General features: G+C 34.7%; 2 protein-coding genes across 3 annotated transcripts in view; one reads left to right on the top strand and one right to left on the bottom strand.

Moving 5' to 3' along the window:
* The window catches only part of LOC136025963 (2-methoxy-6-polyprenyl-1,4-benzoquinol methylase, mitochondrial-like), a 60,009-nt gene extending 54,945 nt beyond the window's left edge, over positions 1-5,064 (bottom strand). The window contains exon 1 of one of the 2 annotated variants that reach the window (XM_065702081.1): positions 4,886-5,064. In XM_065702081.1, coding sequence (XP_065558153.1) covers positions 4,886-5,024 — 139 coding nt within the window. In that variant the 5' untranslated portion in view covers positions 5,025-5,064. Of the gene's footprint in view, positions 1-4,796 lie in introns of both variants that reach the window. The other variant, XM_065702082.1, reaches the window with a different exon arrangement.
* Positions 5,065-5,084: 20 nt separating this feature from the next.
* Positions 5,085-15,121, top strand: part of LOC136025961 (clusterin-associated protein 1-like) — a 41,437-nt gene continuing 31,400 nt past the window's right edge. The window contains exon 1 of the mRNA XM_065702080.1: positions 5,085-5,228. Within this exon, the coding sequence (XP_065558152.1) occupies positions 5,189-5,228 (40 nt within the window). The 5' untranslated portion in view covers positions 5,085-5,188. The remainder of the gene's footprint in view (positions 5,229-15,121) is intronic.

Here is a 15,121-nt window from a genome sequence, read left to right as displayed (position 1 = left end):
CAGTAATAGAGCAGTAATAATATCAACATCATCAACAGCAGTAGAGTTTTACTGCTGATGATGGACACAGTATATATATCTGAAATATTCAGCTAAAAAATTCTACATGTTTTACTGTTGATTAAAAGGATTCATCCCTACTTTGAACTGTTATATTTTCATCATGGAAAGGCGGTGTGGTCTTTGAAGTTATCTAGATTAGAGGCTGCTCAAAAGTAAAATATCAGCACTTGTGACAAGGCCAGAAGATCTAAGAGCCAAGAGCTCACATGGTATGAGCTCTAACAAAATTCTAAGAATCAATAGATTGATTTAAAAGGAAAATCAGAGGCTTAATGCTGGTCAGGATTTACAATAAGAGCTCTGAGTCACGATTTCCTTCTAAATATCAAAATTCATTAAGATCTGATCACCCACTTGTAAGTTATAAATACCTCATTTTTTCTAGTTTTTCCTCTCCCTTTAGCCCCCCAGATAGTCGAATCTGGGAAAACGAATTTATCAAGTCAATTTGTGCAGCTCCCTGACATGCCTACCAATTTTTATTGTCCTAGCATGTCCAGAAGCACCAAACTCGCCAAAGCACTGAACCCCTCCCCCAACTCCCCCAAAGAGAGCGAATCCTGTATGGTTATGTCAATCACGTATCTACAACATTTGCTTATTATATCCACCAAGATTCATCCCAATTCCTCCACTCTAAGCGTTTTCCAAGATTTCTGATTTCCCCTCCAACTCCCCCCAATGTCAACAGATCTGGTCGGGATTTGAAATAAGAGCTCTGAGACATGAATTCCTTCTAAATATCAAATTTATTGAGATCTGATCACCCATTCGTAAGTTTTTTTCCAAATTACCCCCCCCCCCCCAACTCAACCAAAGAGAGTGGATCCGGTCCGGTTATGTCAGTCAAGTATCATAGACTTGTTTTTATTCTTCCCATCCAGTTTCATCCTGATCTTTCTGCTTTAAATATTTTCTAAGATTTCTGGTCCCCCCCCCCAATGATGTTGGATCCAGTTGAGATTTAAAATAAGAGATCTGAGTTACAAGGTCTTTCTAAATATGAAGTTTCATGAAGATCCGATCACTCCTTTGTAAGTTAAAACTATGTCTTTAAAATTACCCCCCCCCCCTCAATTCCCCCAAATAGAGCGGATCTGTTCCAAGTATGTCAATCACGTATCTAAGACCTCTGCTTATTTTTCCCACCAGGTTTCATCCCAATCCCTCCACTCTAAGCGTTTTCCATGATTTTAGGTTCCCTCCCCCAATGTCACCAGACCCGGTCGGGATTTAAAATAAGAGCTTTGAGACAGGATATCATTCTAAATATCAAATTTCATTGAGATCCAATCACCCGTTTGTAAGTTAAAAATACCTCATTTTTTTAATTTTTCAGAATTAAGTGACCCCCCCCCCAATCCCCTCCCCAGATGGTCAAATTGCGAAAACGACTATTTCTAATTTAATACGGTCTGGTCCCTGATACTCCTGCCAAATTTTATTGTCCTAGCTTACCTGGAAGTGCCTAAAGTAGCAAAACCAGGACCAACAGACAGACCAACAAAATTTGTGATTGCTATATGTCACTTGGTTAATACTAAATGCCAAAATAAAAAATTATCATTAGATTCCTTATGCCTATTTTATGCTCTTTTCAAATATTGCATTCATGCTTTTGACAATACACCCCCCCCCCTTGATGGTGCAATTTATAGCCATAATAATGTATTTTTCCTTGTTTTTCATCTTATGAAGTGTTGTAAAATGGGCAGACTTGCTCTAGTCTTGGCTTGACAGAATTAAGTTTTGACTAAGCAATTTCAATAGAATTGTTGAACAGAAAATTATTTGAAATGTGGATAATGATGCAAGGAAACATGTAGTGTGTTTGAGCATTTTAGGATTACTCATCCAACAAGCCTGATTACTTATCCTTAACATTTTACAAGATACAATTTTGTCAGTAGGATTATTACCTGATTGGTCATGATTAATCATTAGAGAAGTTATACCTGCTAACTTTGGAAAATTCATGAATAATGAGAGTAAGTGATATTGCATATAAATAAAAATTCAATCTCTTCAAAACAGAAAATAATATGCAGAGAAAAAAAAAGAGACAGTAATTGTGAAATGTGGAAAATCTTCAAGACTCTACTGCAACAAGTTAGGTCTGCAGTAGAGTCCATGTGTTTAATGTTGTTATCTGCCAATAGTGTTTCAGTTGACAAGTTAGCAGATAAGCAATTATTGTTAGGCCTATCTTGTATTATTATATCCAGTGAAGTTGATATTAAGCAGATGAGTCAGATAAGGGATGCTTGAATTCACACATGATTATCTGATTAATAAAAACATCCTGCATACTACAAAGTAAGAATTTCATTGTTTTCTTTAAGTTTTCTACATATCTTAGGACTACCTTTTTCTAAAGAACCATAATATTTATGGCATTTGTATATATTTGTTTTACTCAGTGCCCCTAAAAAGAGTTTAATGGATTAGATAACTTTGAAGACCACACTGCCTTTCCATGACGAAAGTAAAACAGTTCAAAATAGGGATGAAACCTTTTAATTGACAGTGAATATATATAAAAATTGTTTAACTGAATATTTCAAACACATATACAGTGTTCATCATCAGCAGTAAAACTAAAAGACATGAATAAGAATAAACAAAATTTATACCTAATAAACTAATTACATATGAGTTTATTGCTCTTATTTTTTTCAAAGCAACAGCAGAAGCAAATCTCTTTGACCTTTTTGGTTCTGGTTCATTAGATTTATCTGACATATTACATGGACAGAGGTCATAGCTCTTAGGTGAGGTGATATTTACTTTATTTGACCTCAGTAAATTATCATAAATTGAATTCAATCCAAATTTGCCTGTATCTCTGTTTATGGAATTATTCTTGAATAATTTTTTTTTTAATTTTGATTGTTCCCTGAAAATTTGCTTTAAACCTTGGTCCCTAGAATTCAAAGAAACATTCTCAAACAAAATAAAATGATTTGGAAAATTATAGATATGTTCCAAGAGGGCAGACATGAAATCTTCAGGTTTGGTATTTTGCTTTAAAGACAATGAAATAGAATTATGATGTTGTAGCAATCTCATTTTAAATTCTGGTTAGTACATCCCACATAAGAGCTTCCACAAGTACATGGGATTTTATAAACCCCACTTTGTTGCTCTATGAAAGTCCAATCCTTTCCAGAATTCATTGTTGTTGGAGGAGGAATTATTGTTGTTAAAAGAGATCTTAATAAATAACCATTATCCAGGTTGGTTAATTGACCAGACTTTTTTGAAAAGAAGAAAAATTTCTAGAATTTTCTGACAATATTCTGGAAACAACAGAAAAGAAAGATATTTTTTGTTCTCTACCATATGTTCCAGGTTTGAGTGACAAACTTAAAAGAATTTTACAAAATAATGGCTTAAAGGTAGCTTTAAGAGATAGTAATACTTTGGCTAGTTTTTTAAATTCTGGAAAGGATTGGACTTCTGTAGAGCAACAAAGTGGGTTTTATAAAAGCCCATGTACTTGTGGAAGCTCTTATGTGGGACATACTAACCAGAATTTGAAAATGAGATTGCTACAACATCATAATTCTATTTCATCATCTTTAAAGCAAAATACCAAACCTGAAGATTTCACATTGGCCCACTTGGAACATTAGGTATAAATTTTGTTTATTTTTATTCATGTCTTTTAGTTTTACTGCTGATGATGAACACTGCAAATGTGTTTGAAATATCCAGTTAAATAATTTGTATATATATTCACTGTCAATTAAAAGGTTTCATCCCTATTTTGAACTGTCTTACTTTAATTTAATGGATTTGTCTCTTTGTGTGTTCTGGGGTAATTGCTTCTTTTTTTGTAGCCTAATGTGTTCAGCCTAAGGAATTTATTAGTCAATTGGGTAAAATTCTAGTTAATTGACTTCTTGCTATCTTGGAAAAGGTTTAGGTTAGGAAAATGAAACTTTCAGAGATGGGTCTGCAGGCTAAAGTATGTCTCAGGAAGGTATTTTAAAGTACCCACCTCTACTCCTTCTCCCTCTAGAGGGCCCTAAAATTTGCCTACATGACAGGTCTATGCCTATTGAAATTTTGACAAAACAACATTTTACCTTAATTTTCAGTTACTAGTTGGTTTTTCTCTGCCTTTAGTTCTGAAAATGCAATTCCTGTTATTTGAGTAAAATTTTGAGCCATATTACTGTTTTTTTTCAAAATTTAGGAAATGTATTTGCATATCTTTAAAACCTTATAAAATGGAATTGAGCAAAGTCATGAAGCTGAAAACAATTTTTTGTATGTAAATTAAGCAGAAGATCTATTTTGCAAAGTTTCACTTTTATAGCACACATATTTTTAAAGCTCAACAAAGGTCAGGGCCCTCTACAGGGAGAAGGAGTGAAGGTAGTTGCTTCAAAATACCTTCCTGGGACATACTTTAGTCTATAGATTCATCCCTGAAAGTTTCATTTTCCTAACCTAAACCCTTTCTGAGATAGCAAGAAGTCAATTAACTAGAATTCTACCATCAATTGTGATACCAATCAATACCTGTGGGTTCAGTTTTTTCACATTGTCTTTTGTGTACTGTTGCTTATTGTTTTATTTAGCCTACTGTTAATTTGTAATGAGACGAGCCCATGGCTTACTCTGTTTTTGATTAAAGTATTTTCTCTTATTTAGAGCTTATATTCTGAGGCGTTCCTAATCTAGAATGGTAGATAAGCATAAAAAGTAGCCAATTGAAAACCAACCAATATTTCTTCTGTATATATGCTACAGCTATGGCCAAGCATCAGGTGAGTGTGGATGCTTTGAGTGGAAAGAACCAATAAGTTCAAACCTTTAGAAGCTTTCTCTTCTTCTGATACTTCATCAAATCCAAAGTGAGTTTTCTGATTCGAAACATTCGATCTGGTAGAAAAAGAACATTGAAAACCGCTGATAATTCTAGGAAGAGTAATCACGTTTTTCATCATCATAATCTACGCCTTCAGTTTACCCGTTTGCCTTTATTATTTATCGAGCTTTCTCCCTGTAAAAAAAAGACAAATCCTTAAAACGACTGTTGCATAGCAACGTCTTTGTTTATTTGTTTTGTTGATTCTTTTTTTATTTAATTTGGGATGCAGATGAAACTACAGAAATGTCTGTAGAGCCAAAAAGCAACTTGCAGAGCTCGCAGGGTAAATAAATCTATTTTATTGTAGACAACTTGAGATGAATGTTTCAGTACATATGTCTCTGAGAAACATCCAACAATCTGGAGTTTAGTCAAATAAAAAACTAGTTTCTTGTTTGCTATATACACTCTCCTAAAACACTAAGGATATATATATATATATATATATATATATATATATATATATATATATATATATATATTAAATAAAAAAAACTAATTTTTTTAGCTGAAAGTAAGGAGCGACATTAAAACTTAAAACGAACAGAAATTACTCCGTATATGAAATGGGTTGTCCCCTCCGCAATCCCTCGCTCTTTACGCTAAAGCTTTTAATTGTTTTAAAAAGTAGAATTGTGGCAAAGAGTCTAACTTTAGCGTAAAGAGCGAGGGATTGCGGAGGGGACAACCCATTTCATATACGGATTAATTTCTGTTCGTTTTAAGTTTTAATGTCGCTCCTTACTTTCAGGTAAAAAAATTAGTTTTTTTTTTATTTAATTTCTGAACGTTTTTGAATTAATGCATGTTTGGTTTTGACTCTCCACGCATAAATTATTAAAATGAAATTTGTGTATTAATTCTTTTTTTGGCTAAATGGCTTTCTCTTAGTTTTGATCAGACGATTTTGAGAAATAAGGGGTGGAGAAGGAGGCCTAGTTGCCCTCCAATTTTTCAGTTACTTAAAAAGGCAACAAGAACTTTTAATTTTTAACCAACGCTTTTATTAGTAAAAAATATACGTAACTTAAGAATTAACTTACGTAACAAACTTTCATAACCTTATATTTTTATTATGCATACGAGGGGGTTTGTACCCTCGTTAATACCTCGCTCTTTACACTAAATCGTAAGTTTTGTCCCAATTCTTTAAGAATGACCCCTGAATCAGAAAGGCCGTAGAATAAATAGTTGAAATTACTAAAAATACTTTAGTATAAAGAGCAAGGTATTCATCTCCTCTTAAATACCTCGCTCTTTATGCTAAAGTATTTTTAGAACCCCTCATATGCGTAATAATCTCTGTTCGTTTTAAGTTTCAATGCTACTTCTTCCTTTCATTTGAAAAAACGTTTTCATGTTTATTTTTCATTGTTTTCTTAAAGTAATGATAGAGAATCCTGCGCCCTTTTCATTGAATTTTTCTTCCCCCATGACAGATTCCTCCAAGGAAAGTTCCTCCAACGTAGCCCCCTCTCCTCAGCCCCACCCCCAAACAAAATAAAATCCCCCTGAAAATGTCTGTACACTTCCTAATAACCATTACTATATGTAAACACTGATCAAAGTTTGTAACTTGCAGCCCTTCCCCCAGGGATTGTGGGGGAGTAAGTCATCCCCAAAGACATAGTTATTATGGTTTTCAACTATGCTGAACAAAATTTCTATCTCAAAATTTTGATCCGTTTACGTTGGGAAAAAAATGAGCGTGGCAGGGGGCCTAGATGCCCTCCAATTTTTTTGGTTACTTAAAAAGGGCACTAGAACTTTTGATTTCCGTTAGAATGAGCCCTCTTGCGACATTCTAGGACAACTTGATCGATACGACGACCCCTGGGAAAAAAAAAAACAAAAAAAACAAACAAACAAATAAACACGCACCCGTGATTTGTCTTCTGGCAAAAAATACAAAATTCCACATTTTTGTAGATAGGAGCTTGAAACTTCTATAGTAGGGTTCTCTGATACGCTGAATCTGATGGTGTCATTTTCGTTAAGATCCTACGAGTTTTAGGGGGTTTTCCCCTATTTTCCTAAATAAGGCAAATTTTCTCAGGCTCGTAACTTTTGACGGGTGAGACTAAACTTGATGAAACATATATATTTAAAATCAACATTAAAATGCAATTCTTTTGATGTAGCTATTGATATCAAAATTCAATTTTTTAGAGTTTTGGTTACTATTGAGCCGGGTCGCTCCTTACTACAGTTCGTTACCACGAACTGTTTGATATATATATATATATATATATATATATATATATATATATATATATATATATATATATATATATATATATATCTATATATATTTATATACAATTGCATAGTAAGTATCTTACTTATACTTAGCTCTGGTTGGGACGAAAGTTATTTCCCATGCTCTTTTTAACAGCTCAGTTTCTGCTGCTCAATACTCTTGTCGAGTGCATGTGTATTTATGGTGGAATCGATATTCCTTTATTTACCTATGGTAATCATATTTTAAATTTAAGTTGCATCTTTTTGGGAAGTAGGAGAACTTTTTCAAAACTCCAGCATCAATATCAGCAAATCGGTCTGAACTGTAATGTCGATAAAACTGAAGCCATCATTTTCAATTCGAAAGTGATTCATGCAGAAGAGCCTGAGGAGGATCAAGGGCATACAATGGTCTGAGTTGGTCAGCAATGAGAAGCTTTTGTAGCTCACAAAGCAGTCTCGGTTTTCGACTCAAGCAGCCAAGCGAACCTTACGATGGCTTGGGCACCTGCTTCTAATGCCACCACATCTACCCGCAAAGACGATCTACGACTTCGACCCTATCAAAGCCGGTTGGAAGCGACCTCGCGGCCGACCAAAGAAACGTTGGTCCAACAGCCTGTTCAAGTTCTTGACGATGGCAAATATCAGACAGGGCGAAGAGCAAATAGTCCCCATGGACCGAAGTGGATGGAGGAGGCAGACGTCACTCTCTACGCCGAGCAGCGCCCGGCAGGAGAATTAAGTCAATCACTTTCAGTCTTAAGGGTAGATCTGACAAACGACTTGAACTTTCTGAAACATCTATTCAGCTTTCTGATAGCATTATTTATTTTGGTATGCCCATTGGAAGAAATATCAAGGAAACTATTAAGCTTGTAATTCAAAACCTCGCTAAAAAGATTCGCTAAAAAGAAATTTTTTCTGCTTTAAATAAAAAGAATAACCAAATCTATTTTAAATTCGCCAAGTATCTGCTTCCTTAGATCAGTAATTCTTCTCTGGTACATAGTAAGTATTCAAAACCTTGCTAAAAAGATTCAAATCGCATATGCTTTGCTTGCTTGTAATATCACAGATCTTAGTCGGTTTCCCCTTTCCAAACTTTACAACGGTCTAACTGTGCCCCATCTTTTTTCTATGTCCCCCATTTGGAAATTTTTTCTGCTTTAAATAAAAAAAAATAACCAAATCTATTTTAAATTCGCCAAGTATCTGCTGCATCTGCTTCCTTAGACCAGTAATTCTTCTCTGGTACAAAAATTTAAATTGATTCTACCTGCAAATATTATTGATAAAAGAGTGGAAGATTTCAAATCCTCCGCTAGCAACCACCAGTGGTCTTCCCTCTTCGTATAATATGTCTTTATGTTTGTGTTTGTTGATTGTAATCTATTTTTTCGTTGTTGTTCATTTTCTCTTTTTATTTCTTGTCTTACTCCATCATTAGGGCTACTAACATTCCTTTGCTTTTTTGACGGGTTAGAATTAAATTCATTTTATTTGATTTTTTGTAATTTGTTTTTAATAGTTGAGTTTTTAATAAGTTTATCAAACAGTTCGTGGTGACGAACTGTAGTAAGGAGCGACCCGGCTCAATAGTAACCAAAACTCTAAAAAATAGAATTTTGATACCAATAGCTACATCAAAAGAAACGCATTTTAATGCTGATTTTAGATATATAAGTTCCATCAAGTTTAGTCTTACCCATCAAAAGTTACGAGCCTGAGAAAATTTGCCTTATTTTAGAAAATAGAGGAAAACACCCCCTAAAAGTCATAGAATCTCAACGAAAATCAGACCATCAAAAAATTGTATTTTTTGCCAGAATGCAGATCATGGATGTGTGTTTATTTGTTTGTTTGTTTTTTCCCAGGGGTGATCGTATAGACCAAATGGTCCTAGACTGTTGCGAAAGGGCTCATTCTAACGGAAATGAAAAGCTCTAGTGCCCTTTTTAAGTGACCAAAAAAATTGGAGGGCACTTAGGCCCCCTCCCACGCTAATTATTTTCCCAAAGTCAACGGATCAAAATTCTGAGATAGCCATTTTCTTCAGCGTAGTCGCAAAACCTTATAACTATGTCTTTGGGGACGACTTACTCCCCCACAGTCCCTGTGGGAGGGGCTACAGGTTACAAACTTTGACCAGTGCTTACCTATAGTAATGGTTACTGGGAAGTGCGCAGACGTTTTCAGGGGGATTTTTTGGTTGGGGGAGAGATTGAGAAGAGGGGGATATGTTGGGAGAACTTTCCATCGAGGAATATGTCATGGGAGAAGAAAATTTCCATGAAGGGAGCGCAAGATTTTCTATTATTATTTGAAAAAAAAACGATGAAAAAAAAATATGAAAAAGTTTTTTCAACTACAAGTAAGGAGCAGCATCAAAACTTAAAAAGAACAGAAATTATTTCGCATATGAGGGGCTCACCTCCTCCTAATACCTCGCTCTTTACTCTAAAGCATTTTTAGTAATTTCAACTAGTTATTCTACGGCTTTTGTGATTCAGGGGGTCATTCTTAATGAATTGGGACAAAATTTAAGCTTTAGTGTAAAGAGTGAGGTACTGACAAGGGGGTGAACCCCCTCATATCTATATATATAAAAATAAGTTGTCTGTCTGTGTGTCTGTCTGTCAGGTGACGTCATGTTTCTGTGTCGACTGACGTCATGAAGTTAGTTGTCGTCATTTTTGCTATGACGGTGACGTCATTAAAGATATTTAAGACATGCGTTCACGGAAAAATGTTTAATTGTAAAATGACTGAAGAACCTACAATGGCAATAGCCGAGGAAGCTGCTCAAAGAGTCTATGCCAAAAAACTTGCTGCTGATAGAGAAAGTAAGAAAAGAAAGCGTGCCGAGGAATCACAAGAACAGCAAGAAAACAGGCTTGCAGCTGATAGAGAAAGTAAGAAAAGAAAGCGTGCCGAGGAATCACAAGAACAGCAAGAAAACAGGCTTGCGGCTAAAGAACGCAAAACCGCGCAGTTAGATGAAAATCCACCTGGAAAGCGAGAGTCAAAACATATCAAAACTGAAAATGATAGCGATGATGATTGGGTTTGGGATTTTGACTTGGATAAGATCATCAATGCCTACCAGATTTAAGTTAAAAAACAAAGGTTCTGCGATATGTACTTCATAGTGACGCTGAAAAATAAAGAAGAAAAAAAAGCTGAAAAAATGTAAAAAACTAAAAAAAAACTAAAAATAAAAACACTCAAAGATAAATTACAGACCGGGACACAAATGACGACCGACACAGAGGGAATATAAATGACGACCGGGAACCTCAAAGAAAAATTACAGACTGGGACACCCGGACACAAATCACGACCGGGAATATAAATGACGACCGGGACACAGGGACACAACTACAACGGGGACGCCGGGGGCACAGGCGGGATATATAATTGACGACTGAGACACAGGGATTGTTTGAACAGAAATTACAGACCGGGACACCGGGACACAAATGACGACCGGGACACTGGGACACAGGGAATATAAATGACGACCGGGACACTCAAAGAGAAATTACAAACTGGGACACCAGGACACAAATGACGACCGGGACACAGGGAATATAAATGCTATTTATATGCACAGACAATGGGACAGCGAAGAATGTTGTATATTCGCATGTTTTACGTAGTTAAAAATATATATTTATATCTATCTCTATTCACAGGTGGGACACAGGGACACAGCTACAATGGCGCGTAACTAATATGGCGCGTAACGACTTACGCGCGCGCGGGGGCTTGGGGGGCGCGAAGCGCCCCACCAACTAGGTGTTGGGGTGGCGCGAAGCGCCACCCCAACAGCTAGTATGTAATAAAAAGATGTGAATACAAAAGTTCGTCACTAAACGTTCGTAAAGAATTAAAAGTTCTTGTTGTCTTTTTAAGTAACCAAAATATCGGAGGGCAATTAGAATTCCTCCCCCGCTCCTTTTTTCTTAAAATCATTCGATCAAAACTATGAGAAAGCCATTTAGCCAAAAAAAAATAAATATGCAAATTTTGTTTTAATTATTCCTCTGCGGAGAGCCAAAATCAAAACATGCATTGATTCAAAAACGTTCAGAAATTAAATAAAAAAAAACAAGTATTTTAACTGAAAGTAAGGAGCGACATTAAAACTTAAAACGAACAGAAATTACTTCGTATAGGAAAGGGGCTGCTTCCTCATCAGCGCCCCGCTCTTTACGCTAAAGTTTTTTAGTGTTTTAAAAAGAAGAGTCAAACTTTAGCGTAAAGAGCGGGGCGTTGATGAGGAAGCCGCCCCTTTCATATACGAAGTAATTTCTGTTCGTTTTAAGTTTTAATGTTAAGTTTTTTAGTATTTTAAAAAGAAGAGTCAAACTTTAGCGTAAAGAGCGGGGCGTTGATGAGGAAGCCGCCCCTTTCATATACGAAGTAATTTCTGTTCGTTTTAAGTTTTAATGTCGCTCCTTACTTTCAGTTAAAAAAATTGTTTCTTTTTTATTTTATTTAATTATTAGGACTGCTTCTTTTTGCTAACAAGTTTGAAACAAGGTTTCAGTTACTTTGTGCGGTTAACGTTAGATTTTACTAATGACGCATACATCCTAAAAGTATTTAATTAAATTTAGGCTTATCAGGGAAATATGTCCGTATTACCACAAAAGCCAACTGGGAAGTGAAAATCTTTATTCCGTAATAAGAAGGAGGGAAAATTTAAGATCCTAACTTCTTTAGGCTGTCAAAATGACATTCCAGGATTGTGCTGTCACAACGGGGCTGAAAAGCAAAATGTTCACTTCTTTTAACTGTCAAAAATTTGTTTTCGAGTCTTGCTATCCCACTGAAGCGAATAAATTGATATCATTACTTTTTTAGTTATCTGTTTTGGTTTTTAGTGTTTGCTTTTTTGCAAAGTGGATTGGTTTTTACAACATTGTGGTTTTTTAGGGGATTTGTATTATAGAAAGTAAATGTATGAGAGGTCCAAAAATTGTTAATTTGAATTTTGGATTTTGGTCAGCAAATGGTGGTCACTTTATCGCCTATTTTCACCGACTTAAAACTCTATATTATATGACTTATCACCTCCTCTGTTCATTCTAAAACATTAAAATAAAGGTAATACTCTGTAGAACTTTAATAAAGGTTCGTGTAAGTATATACTTAGAACTAAGTATACGAGTCACAATACTCCTTAAAAGATTGGAGTAATCATTTAAAAAGAATAGATTTCGAAAAATTGTTTATAAAAGAAGACAAATTACTATGTGTTTAGATTTTTTTCATCTACCTGGTGTAGGTGGCTCTCTAAATTCTCAGATTGAATCAGTGGAATGACATTGATTTTTTTTCGAACATTTACTAATAAAATGTTAATAAAAAGTAAAAATTAACGCTATTTGATTTAACCACGTCAACAGAGTAAAGGATAAGGATAAAGATCCTCCTGAGCCACTGCTGGTGCATAGGACGTCGATTCAACGTTTCAGTTGCTGAGTTTTTTTTAAAGGGACAAGTAGCAAGCTAGTCGACCAAACTTGCTGAAAAAATGGGTAGCTACGATACCCGGGAGCAAACCAGAGACCTTTAGGTCTTCAGTCCAATGCTTTCCCAACTGCGGAAATGGGATACCACTACAATATAACTTCAGAATTTCTCACATTCTCAATACCAACCAGTCACAAAATATAGTTGTTTTTGTATAGGGGTTGCACATGTTTGCCATAAAATTGTCTAAATTTCTATGTATACCACTGAACATTATTTATTTTAAACTTTATTTATTTACCACTGAGCATTATTATTTATTATTACTCAGTACTTAAACTGAGTCTAATTTCAAATTTTTATTTTTGTGCTCAACAGACATACCAAGATTAAACCTTTGAATTTAATATCTGAAAATTTCAAGATTAAAAAAAGTAATTAAAAATCTACCAGAGCTTGAAACCATGAGAATTTAAATCATCAATCTAAACCTATCAAATACAAAAATAACAAGCACATAATTATTTGTTTTTCAAAGAGTATTTCGAATCACACACTAATTTTGAAGCACATACCTACGTGCATCTTTATTAGAGTTCATATTTTTCTGACGATTTTGGTCTTTATTCGAACATTTTAGGATGAGTAGAAGAGGAAATGCTAACGAAGAGCTCTAAACTGAAAGGACTCTAGACTGACAAGACTAGCCATTATAAATGTTCACCGAAATATTGAGGTAGACATTGACCGCGTAATAAATAGATATGGTGGTTACAGAAATTCAGAAATAGACTATTTCTTATAAAATTGTGAATTCTTTGATTTAAGCGAAATATATCGAACTTTAAAAAGTGGAAAGATGCGCTATGTTGTAATGAAAGGTAAAATTTTGATTAGTAAATTTTTGAGATTTCGTCAAAGTTGACACTGTTTATTTGACGATGCAGAAAACACACTAGTTTTAAAAAGAAACAGAGATTAGTTAATGCTTTATTGCCTATACTTTATAACCCTCGTTTTAAATGTCTTCTCTGCATTTCTATCTCTTCATTCTGTTTTTCTTGTTACACCCCTAAAAACAACCAGCATTTAATGTTTAATATATCTTTTACGAATATATAAGTTATACTCTTCATTACAATCATAGTTACTAAGCGACATGCTAAACGGTCATAACGATACATGCCAAACGGTCATAATACAAATTATCATAACGAGTGCGTGACCCAAATATGGTTCAAGACCAATTTTTTTTTTTATTGACAATAAAAAGCTTAACTCACTCGCTATAGCGTTCAGAAGTGCAAAGGCAAAAAATCATGAAGAAAATATTTATATCATATGTTTTTATCGACGGTGAACAGCTTTGTTTTATTACGGGGTGTTTTTTAGAACTTACACAGATTTATAAAAGCTTTAACCCTCATCAGAAGTTAGGTTAAAACTATGACCACTTCCACTACCTACCTAGAACACATAATTGTCTAGGTTCCCTTTAAATTGCGGGTATTTCTTTGTTCACAAGTTTATCGAAACAACCTGTTATGTTCCCCCCACCTTAAAGAAAATCCTGGATCCGCCCCTGGCTCTGGGAAATCTCAAACAATCTGGAGTTTAGTGCATAAAATGGACTAAAATCTAAACCAGTTTCTAGTTTGCTGTATAAAATATCATAAAACCTTCAAATATATATATATATATATATATAGACATATATATATATATATATATATATATATATATATATATATATATATATATATATATATATATATATATATATATATATATATATATATATATATATAATTGCATAGTAAGCATTTTTGCTTATACTTAATTGGTACATAAACATAACGCATATATATAAAGTCAAGTTGACAAATTAAAATGGGTGTGTCATTGCATATGGCTCTGAGAAACTAAATACAATCTGGAGTTTAGTCCATATCGTTTCTTCAATTAAACAAGCTGAAGCAATAGCTGTTCCGTTGACTCGCGTGCGACTTAGCACTCGTAAGACCTTTTGGAAGTGTGATCCGGAACTTAAGAAAGTGAAGAACCAAGCCAAGTTTTGGTGGAAAATGTGGATTGCTTGCGGTAGACCTTCAAGTGGTCAAGTTTTTAGCATCAAGCAGAGAACAAAATCAGTTTATAAGCGTCATCTTCGTGCAGTTCGGTTTTCAGGAGCTGAATTTCCAACAAATGGTAAACAGTAGCAAAATGTTCTGAATGTGCCGAAAGTCGAAGAATCTTCTTCTAGTGATATTATTCCAAGATTGTCGTGGATTAAACATTATACGCGCATCTTTTCCGCTATTAATTATGATGTTCATAGCCGTTTTACTGCTTTAGTTGCGAAGGTTCTTCCTAATAGTGTGAGCCAAAGACATGCTATGCCTGTTGATAAAGCTAATATTGTGAAATCTCTTCGACGGTTAAAGTCAAAGT

Source organism: Artemia franciscana, chromosome 4, assembly GCF_032884065.1.
Source record: "Artemia franciscana chromosome 4, ASM3288406v1, whole genome shotgun sequence".
Lineage (NCBI taxonomy): Eukaryota > Metazoa > Arthropoda > Branchiopoda > Anostraca > Artemiidae > Artemia > Artemia franciscana.
This window is presented reverse-complemented; position numbering and strand designations above follow the sequence as displayed.